Consider the following 25,382-nt stretch of genomic DNA (forward strand, 5'->3'; position numbering starts at 1 on the left):
GCGACGGCCTTCAGATACCTAACGGCAAACCGCAATTGTTCTGATTTGATTTTAGAATACATAAAGGCTCATCTGATCCGTTCTTGATATGAGGTTGTCATGAATCCACTTTTCCGTTCTGACTGAAGCTGAGGTCTCAACAACCTGTTGGGCTTCGGTTCACATCGGCTGCTCTGCATAGACTTTATCAGCTAAAAACAAAGAGCCCAGCATGTTTTAGAAAGTAGATTGAGGCCATGAGCAGTATCTTGAACTGTACGTCTTCATGCTGTTCTGTGCCAATGAAATAATGATTAAGTGGCCCACACGTTATTGACCGAGGCTATGTAAGACTCAGATCGTGTCAAAAGAAAACGTTTCTCTCCTCCTCTTGTTTTCTTTCTGCAACTAAAGACATAGAACCTCATGAAGACAAAAACAAAGTAAAAAACAGACGGTTGAAATGCCATCAAAAGGGAATTTATCTTAAATTTTGATTTTACATGTGTGTGTGTGTGATGTATATTCTTCTTCTTATTATTATTATTATTATTAAAAAAGTATTAATTATAGATTTTTGGTTTATTCGAGTTACAGTTTAGACAGTTATAATATAATTGTTTAAAGTAGATTATCTTTTATTTATTTTTTTACTTTATATTCATTGAAGAATCAGTTTTCAAAATGCAAACCTTCTTGAATTTCTATTTTTTACTAAGCTAAATTCATTCAAGACTTTACAAAAAATAATTTAAGCTGCGCAACTATTTTTAAAAATTTGTAATGAATAAATATATACAATTTGAAGCTATAAAAACATTTCAAGCGTTGACGGAAATAAATGTCTTGAGCGTGAATTCTGCATATTAGTCCGAGGATCATGTTATAATAATCACTAAATATTTAAAATATTAACATTTCTCTCAAGTGTATTTAAAGTCACAAAAGTAATAAGAATATTTCAAAATTTTTCTATTTTAATAGATGCAGTTTGGTGAGCAATAAGAAATCATATTAACCCTAAACCTTGAACAGCAGTGCGTTTCTTGTATATTTGAACGTGGATATGATTTTATAAGTATAGACATATTTATTAAGATTAAACATGCATTTCATCCTTTGAAAGTGGTACTTTTTTATTGTCTGAAAAAAGCAAAAATATCACAAACACTGCTTTAAAAAAAGGTTTCTATTAAAAACATTTCTGATACCGGTACCCATGTCATTTTTCCACTTTCTGTAGCCCTTTAAGAAGCCTGAAACTTTTTGATTGTTTGGAGTTTGTCTCGATTTAGCCCCGGAGTGTATGAAACGAGTGAATAATATGAATGGTTTCGGACTGTCTGGGATATTGGATGTCTTTTTTCCCCTCAATTTTTTCCCCTCTCCGCTAGATTTCAAGAACTGTCAGAGCGGTGCTGACTCTGTATTCTCTAATCCTTGCCATGGGTTTTGCAACCAGAGGAAGAAATCTATATTTAGACGCCATGGGTGAATGTGTTTAACTTTAGCCCAGAGTCGCTCCATTCATCACAGGAACACACTCGAAGGAGGGCAAACCTTGACTCCAGCTTCAGGCCATGATATTAATGACTCTGCGGTCAACCGAACGGCAAACGCTTTATATTTATTTACAGTGCATTGGCCTACATAAATAAAATGTTGCCTGACATCACTTGATTATACTGAAGCGATTCACTTTGGTGAAGCTTGAGGACTGAAGAAGAAGAAAAAGGTTCATGTTCTCGTTCAAGTCTTCAACTTCTCTCTCCTGCATGGGATGTGTGTGTTGGCTTCGTTCCATACGAAACCATACGGAGGTCCTCACACACACACACACACACACACCTCAAGATATTTTATTACCACAGGAATCACAATGATGCAACCTTAAATTGAATTTTTTGCCATTAACAAAATCTCATAACTGATTCAATACCGCTGACTCAATAAAGAAATAAAACTCAGAGCAGTTAAGTATAGATATACTTTAATATAATTTTATAGTCTCATCCAGTCGAAAATACAACTTTTGAATGAAAGGCACAGTACGACCAGACTTTTCCTTAGTCTCAAAACAAAAACACATACAGAAAAGCAGACTTTTCTCACAGAACAAGTCGTATTTAAACAGAAACGGGGGATTTCAAAAGTCGGAATGCCTTACAAATCAATACGAAACAGACGTTTTTAAAGCATCATTTCATTAGGCTCACTCGATTCCTAATATTGCTCGTTACAAACATGGAAAGTGGCACATGACTGACATCGTTAGAGGAAAGAAAAAAAACGTTAAAATATGCACACGAAACGTTTAAGGACACAAAATGTATAAGAGGACAAATATTAAAGGGTCTGTGATGAAAAACTAGGATCTGACAATGTAGTGCAACTTGTCTTTGTAAACACAATGCAAGTGCAAGCGAAGGAGACGGTACGTCATGGTTGCCGGCTTATGAGAAATTAAACTGCATTGGTCCAAAAAAAACAAAACAGGCTCATGAAACAGGAAAAATAAGAGCTTTTTTTTTGTGGTTTCTCTTTTGAACAATCTTGGTCGAAGCATTGCCAAAAGAGCAAAAATGAACCACACATAGGGGACTATATTCTTTGGTATTTTTATTCTTGCATACTCGGTTGTTTCAAACCCATGTTGTTCTCCTTTTTGTATTTTCATTTCACGGCTGTTTTGTCATCCAACTTTCTATAACCGGCATTGACTGCCACTTTTACAAAAAGCATCAACGTCTCACCTAAATGGTTCATTGTAACAGGAAACACTTGATCAAATTTCCCTTTCGATAAGAGGCATAATTTGACCAAGCACACTTACAGATTCAGTTAAGACTTCACTTCCCGTAGCAAAGAAACCAGGTGGTTAACTGAATAATATATATATATATATATATATATATATATATATATATATATATATATATATATATATATATATATATATATAGCAAGACTAAAACAAAACACAAATAGATGAATCTCAAAGCTGGTCAAGAACATGTCCTAGTGATATTTCAACCAAAAAGATAAATTAAATAAAAATCACATTTTGCTTAAAGAAAATTTATACTTTTTAAAATGTGTACATATTAAAAAAAAGTTAATTGTACTGCTTTAATTTTATGTGGAGTTCAAAAAAAAAAAAACGGAATAAAAACAAAACCAAAGAAAAACGCAAAACAAAAACACACACACACACAGACACAGACACGTACACATATACACACACACACACACACACACACAGAGAAAATGAAAAACAAATTACTTATACACACTCCAGGCCAAACCAGGAACATATCAAAAACATATTTTTTCATAATTTTTCTTTTGGCTGAAAACATGACCAGGACATGTTTTTGTTAAGATTCACCCAAACAGAAACAAAGCTCCCTGTGTCACTTCAGTTATAACCCCTGCTCACGGTGCACCTGCGGCACCCAATTTATAAATTAATCAGAAACCGTATTACAGGATCCTGATCAGAACCTGTAATAGCAGCAAGGGTATTCACTGAAGCATCAGATATCACAATCAACTCTCTCACACACACACACACGCACACCAGTGTGATCCCAGCAGTTCAAGCCTGTATTCTGCTGATTTTCACACGACCCTTTAATCCATGTTCATGTGCAAACTTCTTTAATTAGCCCCCGGACAGGACTGGAGCCAATGTTGGCATGATTGATAGCGGCAACGAAATAGCGACTCCCTTGAAGGTGAACGAATGTGCTCCAGAATCCCGTAGCACATTTGTAAAAGTACTTAAGAGTTATTTTTTGAGGGGGTCGTCCCCTGCTCTGGACACTACCTGTTAGTATTGCTCAGCTGTGTGAGTTGCGTCAGGAACTCCCGCAGCTCTTTAGCTGCCTGGAAGCGTCCGTACTGTTTCTGGGGCCGGGTGCACTCGTCCAGCAGGGCCGTGAGGCGGCCGTCTTTCACCACGTCAGCAGGGGGGTCGTGGAGGAGGCCGCCCGTGGTGCCGCGCCAGGTGGAGAATCTGGAGAGCAGGTTCTGACAGACAGCGTAGTAGTTGTGGTCCACGGTGACCCGAGAGCAGAGGATGTCTTTGGAGAAGGAGAGACAGGCTTCTTTGTCGCACTCCTCGTAGCGGCTCTCGTACCACACATCGTAGCTCTCTGGTTTATCTGAGTGGATTACAGAAAATACAAATGTAATATCTGCAAGCTCAAAATCTACACGAAACGCTCGTGTTTCCGGGCGACAACGTATATATTCGATGATACTGAAGGCTGAAGTTAGGACTCTGAAACTTCAATTTACAGTTTAATACACAATGCCCTTGGATTTAGCAAATTGTAGATGAATTGTAGATGAAGTCAAAAGCAGGGCTGTATGCTTAATTCATGATGTGGACTTGTGTTTATGAATTTTAAAGCGCAAGAAGACAGCTATTTAAATATTAAGTCTAGTTTTTTTGTGATTGAGCAGCACAGTTTTGTCTACTAAAACTCAAGCGCATGCTTCTGGTGTTTTCGGACGTCTGTCGTCTCAATGAACACATGAACTTCATCTCCAGAGCTGCTCCCGGGGTTCGCTTCGTCAGCATCATACCTTTTTGTCTGATAAAAATCATTTTCATGTCGCACATACTAAAAACAGAAGCTCAAAAGGTCTTCACGACAACCCGTCAAAAAAAAAAAAATTGGTTTAAATTTGAGGAAAATGTGACAGAACAAATAATATTAACAAATAATATTAATAATTAATAATAATAACTAACAGTAGACTGTAATAAAAATCAAGTCAAGTTATTATGTGAAGAATATTTTTATGTCTTTCATTTTAAATATCAACCTCAGCACCTTACCTAAAAAAATAAATAAAAATAAAACAACTAATATATATATATATTTTTTTTTTTTTAAAAAATCAGTTAAGTTTAACAAAAAAAACCCCAAATATTTATTTATTTATTTTTTTTGTTAAACTTATTAACTGATTATTTTATTCAATGTTTTAATGACCTTTACATCAAATGTCGTTAAATGTTTTATGATTTCAAATGACAATTTCTTTCAAACTATTAAAATGAAATCTGAAATCGGTTTATTTCACAAGGTTCTCTGAAGTGGTCCTAGAGCAGAATGAGAGTTTTCACTGTTTTATAACACTGCCGGTGTCATAAAGAGTTAGGACCCGTGTACAGCACCGTTCGGATTGGACCCCAGGGGGCAGCTGCTCACGACAGCTAATCAAAAGCTGTTATTGCGGTATCTTGTTGTAGTTAATCAAAACAGCCTAACACCTGTTATCGTTTTGTAGCCGTGCTAGCTTGATGCAGCATGTAGGGCAGACAAAATATACTCTAAGCTTCGCCAGAGGGTTACAAAAGATTTCTATTTCATATAAATGCTGTTCCTAGCTTTCCGTTCAAAGAATACTACACAACACTAATAAGAATAAATGTTATCTGAGCACTAAATCAGCATATTAGAATTGTGATGAATGGTGCGACACTGAACACTGGAGTGTCATAAAATAATTTTCATGATGCCATTTTTGCTGAATTTTGATCTAATAAATTTAGCCTTGGTCAGCATACTTAGCTCTTCTGAAAATAGCACAAAAAAAAAAAAAAAAATAGTAATGACCCCAAACATTTTAATGATAGTGTGTGCAACTGATTTAGGATTTCTAATTAGGCACTGGACGGAGTACTTTTTTTTTTTTTTTTTTTTAGTCCAATTGCTTTGGGCTCCCAGAGAGACTGAACATTTAATCTATTTCTTATTGCATGTAGCAGCAGCAGCAAAGATTTCATTACGAATGTTAACTGGCATTTAATTACTCTTAATGATTAAATAAAGAGAAGGGTGTATTATCTAAAACAATAGCCTAAAAAAATTCCCACTGTAAATAACTAGTCGAGCAAGACGGAGTATTAAGTGAAAAACTATGGTCAATTTCATGTTAGCATTCACCACAAGTTCACGATCCTTTGCAGAAGCCATGATTGAACTTCTTGTCAAGTTCTCCTCTGTGTTTCACAACATGCCTACTTTCAGTCAGCTGACTTTTTATTCAATACGGCCTAATCCTTATTCCACCGGCTCGTCCTTTTAAAAACAACTTGCTGTATACCAGGCTGCTGGAAAAGCTCTTTATCATTACACGTCGCTTCCCGTGCGTCTTCAAAAAGCACAACCTACAATAAAATGGAACAACCATCTGCAGAATAAAGAAACTTGATCTAGCTCTTCGCCGTGAGAAGACAAATACAAATAAACTAAAAACAATTCTTCTGAAAGCAGCGCGGTCCTTCTCTAGCCACCCTTTTTAATGCTGAACAAATCAATAAAGCCGAGGATCCTGCAGAAATAGACTGGGCTGTGACATCTACTCATCAGCAAAACTATATTGAGTCATAAAGCGCCTTAAAAGAGTTGGGGAGCTGCAGTCTTGGTCATTTGACACAGCTCAATATCTCGCCAATAACTAATTAGAGAAAATGAAGTCACCGTGCTGCCAATCACTCTCGTGGGAGCCAATTATGAGATCCAGAGGAGGTAAATGTGCCACAGCCAATCGGAGCGCGCGCTGGCTCCGCCGCTTTTCTCTTTCGCTGTGTGTGTGCTGAGAATCGCATCCAGAGGTTTATGGAGGAACGGCACAAAATATTGTTCCAGAAACTGATGGAAACCCTAAATTAAAGGGACAGTTCATCATTTATTCACCTGTCACTTCTGTGAAACACGAAAGAACCCCTGACTTTCGACAGATGAAACAATCTCCAGAATATCTCTCTTTGTGTTTCGCAGAAGAAAGTCTTTCAGGTTTGGAACAACATGAGGGTGAGTAAATAATGACGTCCTCAGAATAGAACTTAAACTGAATGGGTAACACTACTATAGTCTCATAATTTTAGTTAATAAAATGGTTATGTAAACAGAAAAAAACTTAATGTATTATTCAATTCTATTCAATATAAAGGCAAAATAAAAAAATCCGCATATTGGCCAAAATAAAATATTGTGCATCTGTACTCAGAAATGTATCAAAAGATTGTTAAAATAATCAAACTTGACATCAGTGGTTCAATCGTAATTTTAAAAAGATACAAGAATGTTTTTAATTTTTTATGTGCCTCCTCAGGATTCTCCTCAGTGTCACCATATATATAACAATAACAAACAATATATATATAACAATGTATCTGCTTACATGTTCCATACATTGTTAACATATGTGATAATCTCCAAAATGGCACTACAGAGTGATGGGGAGGTGACAAATTGTTGAATTGTTGAACATTATTTTTGTTTTCATTACGCATGAAAAGTATTCTCGTAGCGTCATAATCTCCTTGCTGTGTTTCTGAGCCTTGATCGTGTAAGGATCCTCGTCGCCTAAGGAGGTCAGACCGTTCTCGGAATGCATCAAAACCCTCTTAATTTGTGTTCCGAAGATGAACGAAGCTCTTACGGGTTTGGAAATACACGAAGAGGAGTAATTAATGACAGTCTTTGTGTGTGCGACCCATCCCTTTAACAAATTTAATTTTATTATGGAAAGCGTCGTTATTAAATGTTATCAAATCAACAGAAATTGGACCCAGATACACCCAATAAAAACGCCTCCTGTGAATAGAAACCATTTCTGGATCCACGAGCGCCAATCCTTATTTTTAACGAATGCGCCGAGATATCATAAGCGAAATTAATTAAATTTAAAAGATGAATAAAATCCCATCCATTCAGTGCTCTCTGCGAAAAGACTTCCAACCTTGATGCCCACACACGTCCAGAGAAGTGGTTTGACATCATAAGTGCACGTCAAGTCAGAATAGAAACTCAGTAAAAAAAGCTTGTGTTATCTAACGTTTCAGAAAGACCCATCTGCAAGCAAACGCACACACACACACACACACACACACACACACACACACACACACACACACACACACACACACACACACACACACACACACACACACACACACTCCATTCAGATAAACGCTGGCAGGCTGAAGCAAATAGCCATTGTTATGTAGCACACATGCTCCAAGTTCATCCGCCAGCCCAGTCTGGCCTCTCTGGATGGCAGATCCACTGGCACAAATAGTTGGTCCAGCACTGCACCCATCCATGCCAACTCACCACCGTCCAGATTCAAAAGTGCAGCTCTGGGCCACGTTCATCTGTTGCGACAAACGCTTCGATAGCAATGCTTACTTAAATGTGAAACTGGGATTTAAATCCCATGCATTATCAAATTAGGGGCTATATCAGGGACAACAATGAACTTTTCAATTAGGAATTCATTTTCGGTGGCTTTTTTTATTGTCTTATTTAAGTGAATCTGTGTTATTGTTTCTTTATGTAAATATATTCAGACAATTACTTTAATCAATCAGAATGCACATTAACAAAAGCCATCTTTACACGGCAAAGACGGAACAAAAGCTGCATCTGAAATGGCTATTGTTTTTAAATGTTGCTAGAAGGTGGTATATGTATTTGTAAAACAACTGCATGATTTAAATAGAACGTAAATGGTAAATGAATGAATAACTACTTTGTAGTGGTTCACTACAACCACTACAAAGTAGGGCAATATGACAAAAACTATTACTGTTGATTATTGCTCAATACTGTAATAGCCTAATTATTAAAAAAAGCTAAGGACGGTTCATGAGTTACTTTTATATTTTAAAATTCTTAAAATTAAGACTTCGCATTGCTCGTTTTAGTAATAAAACGTCAAAACCGGGAATAAAAGTGAGCATAGAACGCCCTCCACCACTGAAGCAGTTCAAAGCTTAAGTCACTGCAAAATTAATCGCTTGCTTGCGCCGCATCTACACTTTGTTCGTTTTTGATCAGAGAATTTGTCCTCTTGACGCCTCTGATTGGTCGTTGCATTTATAAGCTCGACAGAAATGCGAGTGACTGGTTATGCGCGAAACTGCAAGAGGATGTTAAAAGAAATCTAACGCAACGCGAGCCGATCCAAATCTAATCAAAATCAACTCTTTACATTCGTTGGCACTTTTCATTTAAATCACGACGACCATAATTTACATTTTTGGCCCCCCATCTTCGCTCGCATTCAGTTCTGACCAGTGACGAAGAAAAGCCGCCTGTGCTTTTTCGTGTGTGAAATTCTTAAAATCCCTAAAATCCCAAAAAAGAAACAGCTATGAGACTTCGTGGGAGTCATGGTTCCACCTGGTTGGTGAGACTGTGATAATTCTTCCTGAAAGTCCTAAAAAAAACAAACAGACCAAAAATACCATGTGCTCCAGCCCATCTGAGGGAAAACTGAAAAGTTGGTCAGAATATATGAAAGTAGACAAACCTGGATAACCTGGATAACATTTATTAATGCCATAAAGTAAGAGCATGTAGATGCTGGAATGAATTCGCTACTTACTCTGCTTAATCAGTCTCTTGTCCGCCACTATGATGTTCTCTGCATCGACGACGATGACTTTTCCGTCGCGAGGCCCGACTGCAAAGTTGTCGAAGCTCACGTCTAAGAGGTAAAGGGCAAAGTCAAAGTCGTTGTTGGTCAGCTGCTCGGCGATGTCCATCAGCTGCTTGGCCAGATCCACTCTTTTCTCCCAGGGTGCATTGTAGAAGCTCCAGAGCTCCTCGCCCACGTAATTCACCGCCACCATCCGGCCGCAGGCCCCCAGGTATTTGGCGAATGGCCAGCCCTCATCGGAGGGAAAACTCTGCAGAGAGGAAACATGAGGAGAGAGTCAAGGTGAGAGTAGTTCTCCATTCACACAGACACACACACACACACACACCATGTCCTCTCAAATTTGGAGCAACAAATTGACTGCACAATCATTAGCTTGGAGCAAAGTAGCTGTACCAAACTTTTCTTAAGTGCTGCGGATATTCGATAGCCCCATTTCAAGGCGAGTCATTAAATATGGATAAGTGACCATTAAACTTTAATCTTAGAGATTCAAATTATTTAGAGGACAAAACACAGCATTCTGCAAACCAGTCGTAGCCTCTAACATCTGGCCTCTGTGGTCTGAGCTGGAGAAGCTGCATCATTCTACGGAGGGGACGAGTCCTGCTTTTCATGACACAGGCATGGTTTCTTGTGGACTTGGGCAAAGCGAATCAGTCACGTATATAACATTTTACCTGCTTACACTCTTAAACAGCGAAAATCTGATAACTGCAGGAGGCATCTGTTACACACATCCTATTCTTGAGTCTTTTAGGGGTCACGGGTGAATCAAATGGAGACACGGCTTACAACAATATCTGTATTCTACTCTTTGCTTGACCAGTCCAGTTCTAATGCTTATAATGATACCGACTGACAAAAATCAATTGTTGATTATTTCCTTTGTAAATCACAATCATTATTGTAGATTAATGAAACGTTTAATAAAACTGCCATTTTGCATTAGACCTCTGACATTTGTGTGGCTACACAAGCAAAACAGACCGTTTCTGAAAGTATTCTTCCCTATTTATTCAATAAATTAAGGCCCTCAATCAGCAAAACAGATCTGTTATAGATAAATTATATAAATAAATTATAAACAAATAAATTTAACTCACTATTACTAAGCTCTACAGTTGAATGTGAGCTCTGGATTCTCACAAATGCTCCTATTATTATAAACAGAATAAATGCAGAATAAATCAGTTTTATATATGTTTTGTTGATTTGAAAAATGCATTCTAGGTTTTTTTATTATTTTTTTATTTCTTCCTTATAGTGTATGATGAGATTAAAACATCCACACTGCATCTGAGTGACATGATATTTAGAGAATCCAAAACAGTTGGAAATTAGAGATAATTATACATTTTTTTTTATTTCTTAAGCTTCTGGCTGTCTGGCGATTTATGTTCAGCACTATTCAAAAAAAAAAATCAAGGTTAACTTTACAGTTATGCTGGTTACAGTATTCCATTTATAGCCAAAGTATTTAGCTTTACTAAAACTACATCTTACGAATTCGACTGAATATTAAATAATAAAAAAAAGTGTCAAATGTCCTGTGTGAGTTTTTGTTCCTGGAAAAAAAGCTTCACTTTGCAGAAAGTGTTTGCCCCTACATTCTGTTGTTGAACTTTATAAATAATAGATGACTACTGAAAAAAAAATCCCAATAACTCCCACAGATACCGACCAGACCAAAAAAAAAAAGAAAGCACCATTATAGAGAAACTTTCTAGTGAAAACTACACGTATATTCCAGTTTTTTTATTTTAACATTTCATTAGATGTACTAAATCCAGTATACATTTTATAAGAAAATAACTAAATGTCTAAAGGCTTCTTTTTTTCTTTAGGAACCTTAACGGCCTCATTTTGTCAGATAAACATCCTCAGCCAACTCACGATTATTTTTGCACAATGCATGCAGTTGCACATCAAGCCCCATTTCACTTGTACTAAACATCTTCTGCTTTTTCACAACTTTGTCAAACATCATCGTTTCAACACCCTGTGTCCTGTTCTGTTATCAAATTTCCAAGGATTTGCATCGTTACCAAATGTGAAGGAAAACTAAATCCATATACAGTTATACACTATAATAAATTTAAACGAAACCAGATTTTTTTGACATAAAACAGCTCCAAGAACTTCTTTGAAATAAAACAGCGCCCCGCACTACAGGTTGTTGAGCTGCAGTTGGCCACTTAACACGGTTCGGAAACGAGCTTTTTCTTTCTCTTCTCTTTTTTTCCCCCGAACTTGAAGTGCTGTTCTTGCTATAATTGAAACTCTGGCTAACACTTAACTCTACATCATTACCCACAAAGCTCTGTCTTTTTCCCAAGGACTCTGAAAGATGACAATGCGCGTAACCTTCAAAAGTGTATTAAATCATTTCTATGCTATGGTGAAGTGCATCTCTTTACCAAGAGAGGTCAAAAAGATACTCACAAACAGGCTATTACAGCACGTGAATCAACAAACAGCTCATTTTCAGACTCGTGTTGCCAGATTGGTAGCGCATTGACTCAGCGGCAAACACGAGCGGCGCGTGCAAGAGAACCGTCTCAGGTTATTTGTTTTTCCAAGCCACTGTAATTCTAGCCCGTCGGAGAATACTTGTTTGCACTCGACCCTTTCAAAAATGCCAACAATTGTCAAACGGCCGTGTGACGCACAAAATAGGTGGTTGGAGGCAGGTGAAAGGTTTGTTTTAATACAAGCACCATCAATGCCACGTAATGACAGATAGCCAGGTGCTAGTAATGTATATCTTGCAAACAGCCAAATCTAAACCGCTAACGGGTTATGTCTGTAAAGTATTACAAATAAAAAACAACCAAAAAAAAAAAAAAAAAAAAAAAAAATATATATATATAAATATATATATATATATATATATATATATATATATATATATATATATATATAAATATATATATATAATATATAAAACCATTTGATTATATTTTAATTTAATAAATATATATATATATATAAATAATATAAATAAAAATATAAATAAAAATAAATAAATATATATATATATATATATATATATATATATATATATATATATATATATATATATATATATATTTTTTTTTTTTTTTTTAATTGATTACAAATTCAAGATATGGGAGCAGAAAATATATATGTATATTTATCTCATTTCATATAGCCTAGCCTTATCAGATGAAGAGTGAAAAATAACATGATTACAAATGTGATACTGAATTTTTACATCAGTTCAATAAACAAGAAGTTAATTAAGAGAGTTAAGTTTTAGACAATATTTCCTGTTTTTGCGCTATAACAAGAAATAAATCCAAGCCTTATTTCGCATCTCCGAGCAACATGACAGTGATTTAGTTTCTGAATTAGTCAACTGTTTAAATGATTCGGTCCTGTCAACTTAAGAAGTCCACAGCAGACACCAGCACAGTAATACACTCAGCAGTTATTATTTTTGAGTTATTATTATTTTTTGTTGCTATCTACCCTACTGGAGGAACCGAAGGGTCTGGCATTATGCCGATGTTATCAATCCATCCCTAGTTAGTGCAGTGGCAGCTTAATGAGGTCTGGCCATGAAACCCAAAGTCTGGTTCCAACCGTGATAGGGCCAATTCCAGAAACGACTGTTTGCGGGATTGCCAGTCACCCAGAGACTTGGTAGTTTCAGAAGGACTGTTCCTGTAATATTTGCACGGAAGTTTCTTTAAATACAAACATATCTGCTTGACAACTAATAAAGAATGGCAACTTCCATTTGGGTGGTGAAGCTCCCGAGTCTACAGTTTGCTTACACTCGCCGCAATTATAGAGTCTGTCAAACTGCTGCTGAAGTGTGAGGAGGAAATATCAACTCTGCACAGATGGCTGTGCTCTAAGTGACAAACTGTAAAAGAATACAGCGGTGCTATTTTGAAAATATGGGGATGTTGGAGCCGTAATACAGCATACTGACGCTCGTGTGGGTAATGGTGGTTTAAAATCAGCCTGCGTGTTTTTTTCAATCGCAAACTCTACTAAACAAGACACATTAATATGTGTAACGATTGTAAGACTAAGTGTGATAAACCAACCTTGTACTTGCAAAACTCTAACTTTCACCCACAGGAACTATAATGGTAATTTTCATTTGCCTGGCACTAAAAAAAGACCGTAGACAACTTTATAGCTCATTCGCAGGAGAATAAATGCCCTTTAACAAATCATTCTAAAAAGGCAGCAGATTTCTGCTTTTAAATCCTCAACAATGTCTTGCCCCTTGGACTTCATAACACGATTCGCACTAGGATGAACAATAAGCAAATTCACAGCAACGCAATCCATGATGCAACATACCTGTCAGCTGCAGCTACAGAGGAAGAAAAGACAGAATACAGAAGCAGCTGTCAGCAAATACAAGACCAATTCTGAGACTCACACAAGTTTTCACGTGGATGAGTAGATTTAATTAACGTTTAATGCCATTAATTAATCATTTGTTCACAGCTCAATTAAAAAGCCAATATCAGGTGCTCTTTTTGTTATTTTAATATACTTCATATAACACATAATATTTCATTAAATTGATCAAAAGTTACGGCAAAGCCATTAATGTTACAAATGATTTCCATTTCAAATAAATGCTGTTCTTTTGAACTTTCTATTCATCAAAGAAACTTTCAAAAATGTTTCATGCTTTCCTCAAAATAATAATAATAAGCTGTACAATGTTTTCAAAGTAAAAGTGATTACCAAAGGGATGTCCAAAAAAAAATCTTTGCCAAAAGAGCATTTTTGTATACTAAACTGTACTAATATTTCATAAAGTAATAACTATGTTATAGCTACTGTATTTTTGATCAAATAAATACAGCCTTTGTAAACATAAGATTATTTTAAAATGTTAAATATCCATATTCTACAAAGACTTTCCCTACTAAAATGCAAAATAATCGACCTTAGGTTTTTCCAAACCTGTGCGAAAATATTTTTTTCTGTTAAACACAAAACACAAAGCATTAAACATATATTTTACATAACCCAACAGTAGGAACCAGAAACCATTTGGTTACCAACATTCTTCAAAATATCTTGCGTTAAACAGAAGAAAGAAATTCATACAGGTTTGAGGGTGAGCAAATATTGACCGAACTTTCATTTTTGGCTGCACTATCCCTTTAATTCTGCAGTATTAAGTTACCTTAATCACCTTCTGTCTCTGTTCCGCCGAATGTATGATGTCTGCACATAATAAAACGGACATTTTTGCGCTACTTAAGATATAAAAGAGTCATTATGACTTTTTATGACCTTACATTTTATACAAGGCATTATACTTTAAAAACCTGAGGGAACGTAGATTAAAACTCACTCCGGGAATCGCTTCAAACACACTACAGGCGCTATCTGGACAATTTTCTTCAACGGTAGGAGAGTTCACCGGTTTACAAGCGCTAAATAATGGGTATGTCCTTGATAACAACCTTGCTGTGCTCAGTCTCGTTTGTGAAAGCCTTACACACAAACAGCGGTTGACTCCTGTCAGCTCGGGGACTGTTTAGAAAGGTGCTTCGGGCATGGCAACCTCATAATAACCTCATTGTCAGGTGAAGGGAGAGGAGGCGCACACCGCGCGCACTGGGCTGTGTGCAAGATTAATGCTGTGATGGACGTGACCCTCAGGGCTCTGCCTGTGCTATTCTCAGCCTCGCCGAGCAGATGGGCCTCCGTTTTCAATGGAAGGAAGGAGGCACGAGTAATGCAAGCACAAAGTCAAGCGCAGCAGCTTTTTTTTTTCCAGGGGACACATATTTCACAACATTCTGACACAATACCAGGCTAAGGGGAACAAATTGTGTTTCTGACCTTTACGGCTATAAATAGCAGTAAAAATGCCAGTGGGCAAAACTTAAATAAAAACATCTACAGGAAGGGACATCTGAATTTATGTCACACGCCGATTTGGTAATCCTCTCACTGTCTTGCTCGTCTCCGGCTCCAAAGGCTGTCTTTTTTTTTTCCCCCACTTTAGAGCAGCGCTCCCACCAACTCCTAACATAACAAATCAGTCCATTCTTTTTTTCTTACTCGAACCTAAAAATACACAGACCGCAAAAACCTAAACTTCAGTGACTCCAGATCCATCCTGCCGGGCAAAGAGAAAACAGACATGAGACAGAATCTAAATTCAGCTTCCCAACGTACATCCGCTACAAGAGACCTTAGTGCCTCCTTTACAGTCAAAAAATGCCTTCGCAAGCAGAATAAAGAGGAAGAAAGTCAATAAAGCACGTCCAAATGTAACAATGGTTTAAAAACCTGTCTACCAAGTTGCCTTCGGTCTCTGAATGCAGATTAGATCAGGCCTACTATATCTTACAATCTGTGTGTAAGGTTCAACCATTGTATTAAACCAGTATTAAATTTAAGTAAGCATAAATATATGAAGAATTTAGATGCGAAAGAGTCTAAGTGTAATAATGGGAGAAATAACTGATGAGATTTTAGTAATATCTAATATTTTAAAGAATACCGAAATATAATTATTTGCCCTATTCATTTGTTGTCTCCCAAAACGCGTAATAAACATGCTTTTAGTTCTCAATAAGAGGACATGCATGAAATCAATATCCCGTTTCGTAACAAAGCAAAATATAAAATGTAATGTCTTCACATGAGGCCGCGGGGTCTAAAGAGGTTAAGACTATCGTATCACAATTCCCATCATTTAATCTAATTTTTCTTCCATTTCGCGCAGCCCTATTAAATGCAACATTACGATGCTTTGAAGGCTGGTTGAAAGCGAGGCAGCTGCCTCGGGTTTTCAACAGTCAAAAAATTGGAAAGCAGATTTTGCCTGCCTGCAAAAGGTTGCTACAAACTAGAAAAACTGGCTTTTCTTAGCTTCGGGAAGTGGGATGAATCATTTACGGCATTCTGAGGGGACAAGCATCTGTTTGCTTTAACATCATGTTTTCAGCAGGGGAAGGAACGGCTGGAAAGCGCTGGCGAAGATCACACTTAATCGCATCTATGGATTAGGAGCCAATTCATTAGAAGCATCCACAGCAAACTAATGACATTTCATTATGTTGACCGAACCGCTGCAGAGGTTGCAGGGGCAAAAGGGGGGCTAAACTGTATGTTGCTAATTAAATCGAGCGGCTCGCTCTCCGGAGAGAGATCAGATTGCCTTTATCACCTACAATGCTTGAGGTGTGGCAGATGGAGTGAATGATGGGAGGTGAGAACGGATATTGGCTGCTCACACAGAGATGTCCTTTTGTTTGCCCAGGCCTTCGACAAGCTGGGTCAATCGCAAAAGAAATTGGAATAGATTAGCTGGGTCTAAAAATCAATGCCGGACCGAGGGGTGCAAAAAAAAAAAAAGTGAGCTGTCAAGGACTCTCAATGCTGTGAATGAAAAGCACAAGGGAAAAAAAAAATGCACTGGAAGTAGGGTAGGTGGTATACGTTCGTTGAGATAATATCGCAATTATAACACAATTATAGTATGTCACTTTCACAACTTTTGGCAAAACATATAAACAACGCTCTGATCATATTGATAATGGTGATCGTTTGTCAGTGAAACCAAATTTCATCTCTACTTAGAATCCCCCCCATACTTCACGATATAAAAAGGTGTTTTTCCTAGATTTATTTCAGATGCTGTATTCCCCAGAAACCAACACTTTTACAAATGTCACTTAATAAAACGGTTCAAAGAAGGATGAGATCGTTTAAATGATTTAGAATTTAATTATTTATGCAATTGTAAATACCCAGTAAATGCATTCTATCCACCTCTAGCGGCATTAAGCCATTTGTGTAAATACAATCTAAATTCAACTTCTGGAGTGCAAAGATGGATCTTACTGATATACGCTTCGTTTGATTGGTAACATTGTCTTATCCTAACAGAATTGATTAGATGTTTGAATTTGACACAAATTTATGCACTCATGCAATAAGCTGCCCTCTCGTAGTCAGTTATCAATAGTTAGTTGATGGGAAAAGGCTTAATCAAATCAAAACTGTGTTTAAAAAAAAAAAAGTGGTGAAGTCACGTAGTCTCTGAAGAACAGATTATTAACAGCTGGTCCGTATATGCAGCACATCGGTCAGGGAATACAAACTTCTTTTCTCATTCATCAAACCTAAATGTGGCTTATCATGTAAAACATGCATTCTGACGTCTAGGTCTCTGTGAACTTGAGCTAGCCTAAAAATCAATAAAGAAATAACCATTTGCCTCACAGACTTAGACTAGACTAGGTTATAGAAAATGAAATGCAGATTATTATGAATTACGTGGTTTATTAATATAAATGTGCTTTTGATCGCTTCAAATGAATGATGATCAGAAAAATCATTGAGGGTAGCCCTTGTAATAAGGTTATAAAAAAATGCCAATATGAAAAGTAAAACTGAATGGGACAAATATTCATGAAAAAAAATACAACAATGGAGAATCAAGCTACAGCACAACGGAATCAACAAAACAACGGAAACGCTCCCACTGCCCTTCTTGGCCACTACTGAGGATGTGCTGAGGCTAAGGAATTTATACCAGAGGTAATGGTCTAATTAAATCAAGTTTGTGGAAATTTTACTGTGGTTTTGCATTTTAGTTTTACACACCTTTATAGAAAGGCGGCAGCTATTTGTAAATGAAAGCATCTTCTTATTGACATTGATTCTATTTACACTATGTAACTGTAGTAGTGAATAGTCTAAATAGCAATTAGATCGTAATCATACTCAGAAGTAATGGCAGATAATATTTGCACCATTGTATTATTGTTCAAATGATTAGTTTTATTGAAATTTATTAAACGGATGCCACCTTATGAGACAAAAAAAGACCTCTAAACACCTACCCCTAACCCAGATATAACTTATTATTAAACACTCGCACTGCACATTATTCCCAGTTTTCAAATATTTTCTTCATTAAAAGTAAACTGCATCGTATGCATACGTCTTTCTGCTTTAGTCCCAACACCACTTTAGCTGTTGCACGGAAGGCATAATTTTTAATTTTGTGTGGCCCACCCGGACATCAGTGGGTGGAGTTATTGTAAACCGCCTATATGTCAACAATGAGGGTTATTTGTATAGCATTGTGAATATAAATGTCCCGTACAAAATTGAAGGGTTCCGAAAAATATATTGGATATCAAAATATGGATTTTGTTACGTCGTTAGATCCTGCATTAAATCTCTTGGCTCATTTAATTCTAAAAGCACTTAAAAAGAGTGCTGCATTTAGTAAGTACCAAACGTATAGGCCACATTTGTTTCCAAGCATTGGCTTGTTTATGTAGCGTTGTTCCCAATTCGTTGTGTTGCGTCAATTGTATTGTGTTGTAGAGATTTTGTTGTGCACTGCTGGGCCAGTCCGTAAATATCTGTCCTTAATAGGAAAAGTTTGTTTCCGTCACTGCTGTGAACTAACCACCACACATTTTCTGTCAATATTATACACCCTTAAGTGGTGTATGTTTATCCTACTGAAAAACAAGTTTTGGACAAAACTTTCGGGACAATACGCCACTTCTGCGTTTTTAGACTTTGCTTATGGAATAACAAATGCTTTATGATTTATGTCTGAAGGAATTCTTCATGACAAGCACGCTGTTGCCCAAAGCAGAGAAATCTCTAAGTGACCACCGACAGACACAAAGTATCTATTATTTACATAGCCTTGTGCAGAACTTTAAAATATGCAAAGATGTGCCGTTAATCCCTTTAACTTCCAAGCGGGCATCAGACACAGCGCTTCGGCATCAAAAGAAAGGTTCAGCAACTTGAAATGCATTTAAAGAAGATATTTTGGATACCTGCAGCACAAGCGGCTCTGGGTTGAACGCCAAAGTCATCAGCAGCTGCATTCGTTCCGTGTCTTTAAGGTTCTTAAGCAAGAAGCTTCCAGAGTCCTTGGTCTCCGCGTACCTCCTGACCACCCGGTCCAGAAGTCTCTGCGAGGGGCAGTGCACCAGATCCGACCAGCCCTCCACCACCTCTGGGGTAAGCAGCCGTACGTCCCCGTTAAGCCGGGCGAACTCCGTTTTGTACATACCCTGAATGAGATCGCAGCGAGGCCTTCCGGTGGCCCGTTTGCAGATCTTCTGATCGATCTCTGCCAGCTCTTGGTTGGAGCCCAGGCGTTTGAGCACGACCCTGCGCGTCCCTTCCCTGGGTTCTCCGTATTGGGCGAAATAAACGTTCTTTACGTTAAAGAAGTCTAGGAAGCGCAGGCGACCCCACATTTCGAAGGTCACCTGGCCGTTCATGAACTTGCGGCACCAGCTGGTGCCAAAGCAGGCCGGACACTTGTTGAGGCCGATGAATCGCCTGTCGGTGAGCTCGTTCCTCTGGAAGGAGGCGAAGAGGTTGTGAGTGTTCATCAGCAGGATCACAAAAAGAGCTACGATGAAGAGGAACTTGCCACACCTGTAGACGCGGCCAAATTTGAGCGACAGTATCCGCAGCATGCTGATTGGCAGCAGCGCACTGAGAGCAAGTGCAGTTAATCTTTGTCAATGTAGCCGTTCCATCATTGCTATGTGTAATACCATCATCCCCATCGCGCTTGCGTTAGTTAGAGCGCTCCAAAGCGGCAGTAGCGCCGCCCGGTAAACTCAACGGTTTCAAGAGCCCCTCTCACCATGTTTTACAGAAGGGATTTCTGCTTTTACACCGACTTGGGATTAAGCTGCCACATCAGAAATCCCTCTACCTGAAACAGACAAATGAAATCAGATTAATAACACCGCACACTAAAGTCGTAAGTGTAACAATGGCAACATCACTTGGCAATATCACCCCCAAAATAAAATCCTGTGATAAGTTGCCCAAAACTGTATGACTTTCATGTCAAATTAAAAGATATTTTGCAACTAAACTGTTCTGGTTACCAATGACTTTCATGCCCATTGACTTTCCTCAGTGTTCTTCAGGTTTGGAACAACATGAGGGCGAGTAAATGGTTTCATTTTTCAGTGTTCCTAATCCTTTAAGGGAACGGATTGTACAAAGATTAAAAAACGAGGTTTAATGAGGAAAATAGATGAATGATCAATCTTCACGTCAGTATTATGTCAGCTTGTATGCGCTAACATAACACTCAAACCCCAGCCTTGTGGGGACGGCAACAGGAAGTGGGGAGGTGTTAAAATATTTAAATGTCAAAGAGCACTCTATAGCACTGCTTAATGTGACCTATTAATTCTTCAAATACATTGACTTGTATTTCGAGGCATTTAACTTTAGCTGACAGCTTAGACAAAGAGAATTACACAGAGAGCATGTTAGAATACATTCAAATGCGTTAACTAATTAGAATTGTTCGTACACGCATTCATAATACTAAAATATACAATAAGCGAGGGTTGATAAGAGGATCTAAAATTCTATTGATGTTGTGAACAATTGTTCCAGAAGACTCTGGGATAAAGCTCCTATAAAAATTTAGGTTCATGGTTTTGTTCATCATCTTTAACCTCATAAAAGATACAGCACACATAAAATCGCAGCTTAGTATACAAGAGAGTGCACTTGGCGTCACCAACCTTTTTTTAATGAATTCATCTAACTGAACGCATTAAAGGAACTAGCAAATCACACCTGTATGATCCTTCAGAATATGAACATGAGCTTTGTAATAGCAATATAATATTACAGGTAAATAAAACTACAGACTCAGTTTAAATAAATTAAGCTGCTTGCCTTTAATGATCAGTTAAAAAATCATGTTTTTTTGTTTCGTTTTTTAATAATAGAGAATTGAGCACAGTCAATTTGCAGATAATTCAGACATGACCGGGCTAGTCAGATGTGTCAAACTAGATAGGACTCTTCAACTTAACTTCAACTTTAAAAAAAAAAATGCAGGCTGCCTGCATACTTTGAATACAGATTTGACTAAACGCAGGGTAGCAAAGGGTAAAGCTATTTTAACCCCTTTGTAGGTCATTCATATTTAATAAATATGTTTGTACGTGTTAAACGTTGTTTGGCACATTGCGCTGTACAGTGTGGTCCACTTTGCAGTTTCCTCCGGTAAAGAGGAGCCCAATTAGACAGGAAGAGACCAGCATCTAATGCACTCAACCACGGTCTGTTTTGTTATTACGTGTCATTTAGGTCTGGTTTATCTGAAATGGCCTACAAAAGAATAACGGGGGAAAGCAAGTAGGGACAAAAAGCGTTAGGAATAATCTGAAAGGTACAGTCATTTGCATTAGCAACATTACCAAGCCATCTCCATTGCTTAAAATAATTTTAAACAAACCAAAACAATGTAAAAAAAAACCTTTATAATAATAATAATAAAAAATGCAACATTTGATTCATAACTAAATGAATTTATGCTCTAATGCAAGTCTTTTTAGATGACAGTAAGATAGAACACTTTTTTTTTATAGATAACACTTAGATGACAGTAGTATTGACTGCCATATACTTCCTCATACTACCAATGTTAATGGCTATTGTTGATAGTTTTTTTTACATCCTAATTTGTATACAGCAGTAACTCTGAACAACTTAATGGTAAGTAAATTCTGACATTATGATTTAATTTTATTTTATGATTATTTTGATAGTTTAACACACCACATTAAAACCACGAAGCATACGCTAAGAAAACAATGATGACAATCTGCGGGACGTCTCGTCGCAAAATATTAATAATGTTATAAAAATAAAAAAACATGTCACGAACATTTTTCAAAATGGCATATTACAGAAGCAATGGTGGTGGAAATCAAAACAGCAGCCAAATGATTGCCATGAAAACTTCTAAAACATTTACGCTTCTAGTTTTTCATGGTGTTCTTCGAGGCTGATGGAGTAAAGCTGCACTCATTTTCTGCCTCTCCCTCGGCACTTTACGAGCGGGGGAAAAGGTCCAATAAAAACCACACCTCATCATGGAGAGAGGGCTCAGATAACTAAACAGCTTGCTCACCGGACATGTTTTCCATGCAGAAAAAGGCACAAAGCTCTCGCTGCTCACAACTTTTAAGACTTTGCGTAGAGTGTAAAACTTCTTCAGAAAGGATAAGGCGCACGAACGAGGGGTAAACAGCGACCAGCAAAACGTCTGGCAGATGGTGACGGCTTTCAAGATGATTCATCAACGCCGCTTTCAAAGCTCCTCAACAAACCTGGGCTCCAACACCGCGAAACAAACCCGGTTTCCAGTTAAAACGTTCAACATTTACCCTCGCAAATGAATTTAAACAATGCTGTTTGAGAACTCCGATGAGCCCCGTCGCACTACGCAAACCTTTCTCTCTCACCAAATTTTGACAAATTTCCATCTGCAGGACTCCAAAAAGTCACACGAAACAGCAAGAAGCAAGATTTATGAAAATGTCAAAAGCGGGCCTCTCTCTTTAGTCCCACGCACAATTCAGCGCTTAAATAAACACTAATTCAGAACGTAAAGGGCTCCAACATAACCTCGATCCGAAGACATACTAAGTAGGTGTAAATTAAACATTAATGTCCACAAAAGCTGCACTTAAATGCTTAAACGCTGCGTGTTAGGCCATTTATTGTGTTGCACGCTGCTTTTAGTTGCACTTCTCTGTGGTACCGAGAATGAAAAACCATAGTTGTCACAGTTATCGACTGTTCAAGTCAATAATGTTTGATCACTCGACATGGCTGTGAGTACAGCAGTCACTAACCCGACCAGTTAAAGAGCTATAAATTAAACATGCTGTGCGTGTGTGTGAAGACACACAGAACAAGAACCAACCGAGAATGTGAGGGGGGGCAGATGTCAGCTTGCACTTTACACTCTTATGATTGACGGCTGTACCGGGTGAAAGCGAGTGGGTGTCCTACATGAACCACCCTTAAAGGCACAGTTCACCCAAAAAAAAACATTAAAGCTTTCGAAAGGCCGATGTCAGTCCAAACTCAATTTCTGCCTAACGCACAAAAAGTTGTGACAGATATTAATACATTTTCACATCCATACAACGGGGCCCTGGGGGCCACCGGTGGCTAAATATGACAAAACAGCCCAGTATAAGCTAATGAAAGCAGACAATTCAGATCACGCAATGTATTGCTAGTATTTTAAAGGAACAGGATAGATTTTAGTGAAGAGCAAACCAACGTTACTTATTAAAAATGTGGAAGATAAAGCTATAAACTTACTAGTAAATCAATTAAAGGCATAAACGTCTATTTTTTGTTCCAGAGTCAGTTTTAAAATAACACGAAGGCGAGTAGACGATGTTTATTTTACGCGAACTCTCTCTTAAACACAACTTTTCTCTAAAATACAGAAAGAAAAAAAGACTCGTCCTCCGAGGTGTCATCCACTATCGTAGGGATTGTTCGGGAATATAAAAAGTTGTTTTCTTACTCAGCCGATAGGCTTCCGGGACTGATCAGACCGCGAAAGTGCTCGAAAAAAAATATGATTTGAGCTTTGTTTGTAAGCCGCGCTTCGACCACTCGAGTGTTTTATCGCCGTGTAGAGCAGTTTTTAACTTCGCACATAATACCGTGACACTTTCGAGACGTCTTTACGCAAAAAGAAGATTACTGGTTTAAATTCTCGTTACAAATGAATTCCAGTTGCACTATCAGCTTGACCGCTCAAACTCTGACCGCTGAAGACAACGATCATCTCGCCACGTCAATCACAAACGCGCACACTTTAATCGCGTCAAGTCTGTGAAGACGCATCATATTACGGACAAAAGAGCACAACGGCAGGTAAACAATAGGAACGAGACGAAGTTAAGTAACTTTGTTAGGGCAATCGTTATGTAGCCTAAACGACAAAGGTGGGTATGCGATAAAGGTACACAACCGCAAAACCGGTTAACAAAAAGTACGTTGTTTACCTCATCATTTTCACCGCTGGTGATCTGTAAGAATAACACGGCATCTATATCTGGATGTTCACTGTAGTAATAATAATAACAACAACAACAAACATGCTTGAGCAACATGTGAACCATTATCTCCGGTCCAACATAACAAACTTTCTCGATTCATTCGCTTTCACTTACTAGGGAACATCCATCAAGTGAACTTGCTCTCGCCGTCTCGATACAAAGTTCTTAAGCTCATTCAAATGTCACGTTATAAATCATCGCAAACGCGAAAATGATCACACGTACCGATAGCGCGCAAATCCCACAACCTACCAAATAAAAAAATGAGCGAAATTCCCGGTTTATTCCAGTCCGTTCGAGGAAGCTTCCGTTTTCTATTTACGAACTCCCTTCTCTTGAAACGCGCCGCGCGCGTCCGTGCCTCCCCGCGCTGTCCATGCGCCGCGCGCGCGCTGCTATTGCTTTTTCTTTATTTCTATAAAAATCGCGAGGCTCGTCTTCTCGAGCTCGAGACAAGTTCGGTCTGCGAGCGTCGGAGCAGCTGCACAAAAGATCCGGCTTCGCGGATCGGGTTTCGTATTTACGACGCTTCTGGTCAGTTTACGTTACTGGTTACTAGGTGATCGCGTTGTAACTCCTCCCCCCGATCTCCGGAGCGCCGCTCTTCACGTCCTCGTGTAGGAGTAAGCGCGTCCTCAGGTGAAGAGCAGACTATCCAATAGAACCCTGACCTGTGTAAACGCTTAAGGCACCTTTATAGGAAAAATCTTTTCGTTTCGTGCTGCGTTTGAACACGGTGTCAGATTGTAGGTGACCGTAAATAAAGGGAATATCATTTGAATTGAACGCCCACATCACTCATAAAGAGTTTCATGTAAGTTCCACGTAAGCTAAATTGCAATTGATGTCTATCGCTTTTCCCCACGCAGTTATTTTGAGTTCCTGTGAGGACGTTGACATTCATTTCCTTTTATTTACGCGCGGAATATCAAACAATAACGCGCGGAAATCACATAGGCAAACGCATGTTTGCTTTTATGCAATTTAGCATTATTATTTTTCACAGTTTATGAC

General features: G+C 38.0%; 1 protein-coding gene across 6 annotated transcripts; it reads right to left on the minus strand.

Moving 5' to 3' along the window:
- Nucleotides 1-1,801: 1,801 nt before the first annotated feature.
- dipk2aa (divergent protein kinase domain 2Aa) lies at nt 1,802-24,844 on the minus strand. Of its 6 annotated transcripts, XR_006246996.1 has the most exons (5): nt 24,621-24,844; nt 19,281-20,179; nt 9,394-9,697; nt 3,542-4,145; nt 1,802-1,827 (listed from the first exon to the last, which is right to left on the minus strand). XR_006246996.1 is itself a non-coding variant. In XM_043217129.1 (4 exons), exons 2-4 carry the CDS (start codon nt 19,932-19,934, stop codon nt 3,805-3,807), a joined length of 1,299 nt encoding a protein of 432 aa, XP_043073064.1. In that variant the 5' UTR covers nt 19,935-20,179; nt 24,621-24,844; the 3' UTR covers nt 3,134-3,804. The 6 variants fall into 6 exon arrangements, 5 of the variants coding, with proteins under 5 accessions (XP_043073064.1, XP_043073078.1, XP_043073096.1 ...); XM_043217129.1 differs by lacking the exon at nt 1,802-1,827 and having other exon boundaries at nt 3,134-4,145; XM_043217143.1 differs by lacking the exon at nt 1,802-1,827 and having other exon boundaries at nt 3,134-4,145; nt 24,594-24,844.
- Nucleotides 24,845-25,382: the final 538 nt, after the last annotated feature.

The sequence above is a fragment of the Puntigrus tetrazona genome, chromosome 2 (assembly GCF_018831695.1).
Source record: "Puntigrus tetrazona isolate hp1 chromosome 2, ASM1883169v1, whole genome shotgun sequence".
NCBI lineage: Eukaryota > Metazoa > Chordata > Actinopteri > Cypriniformes > Cyprinidae > Puntigrus > Puntigrus tetrazona.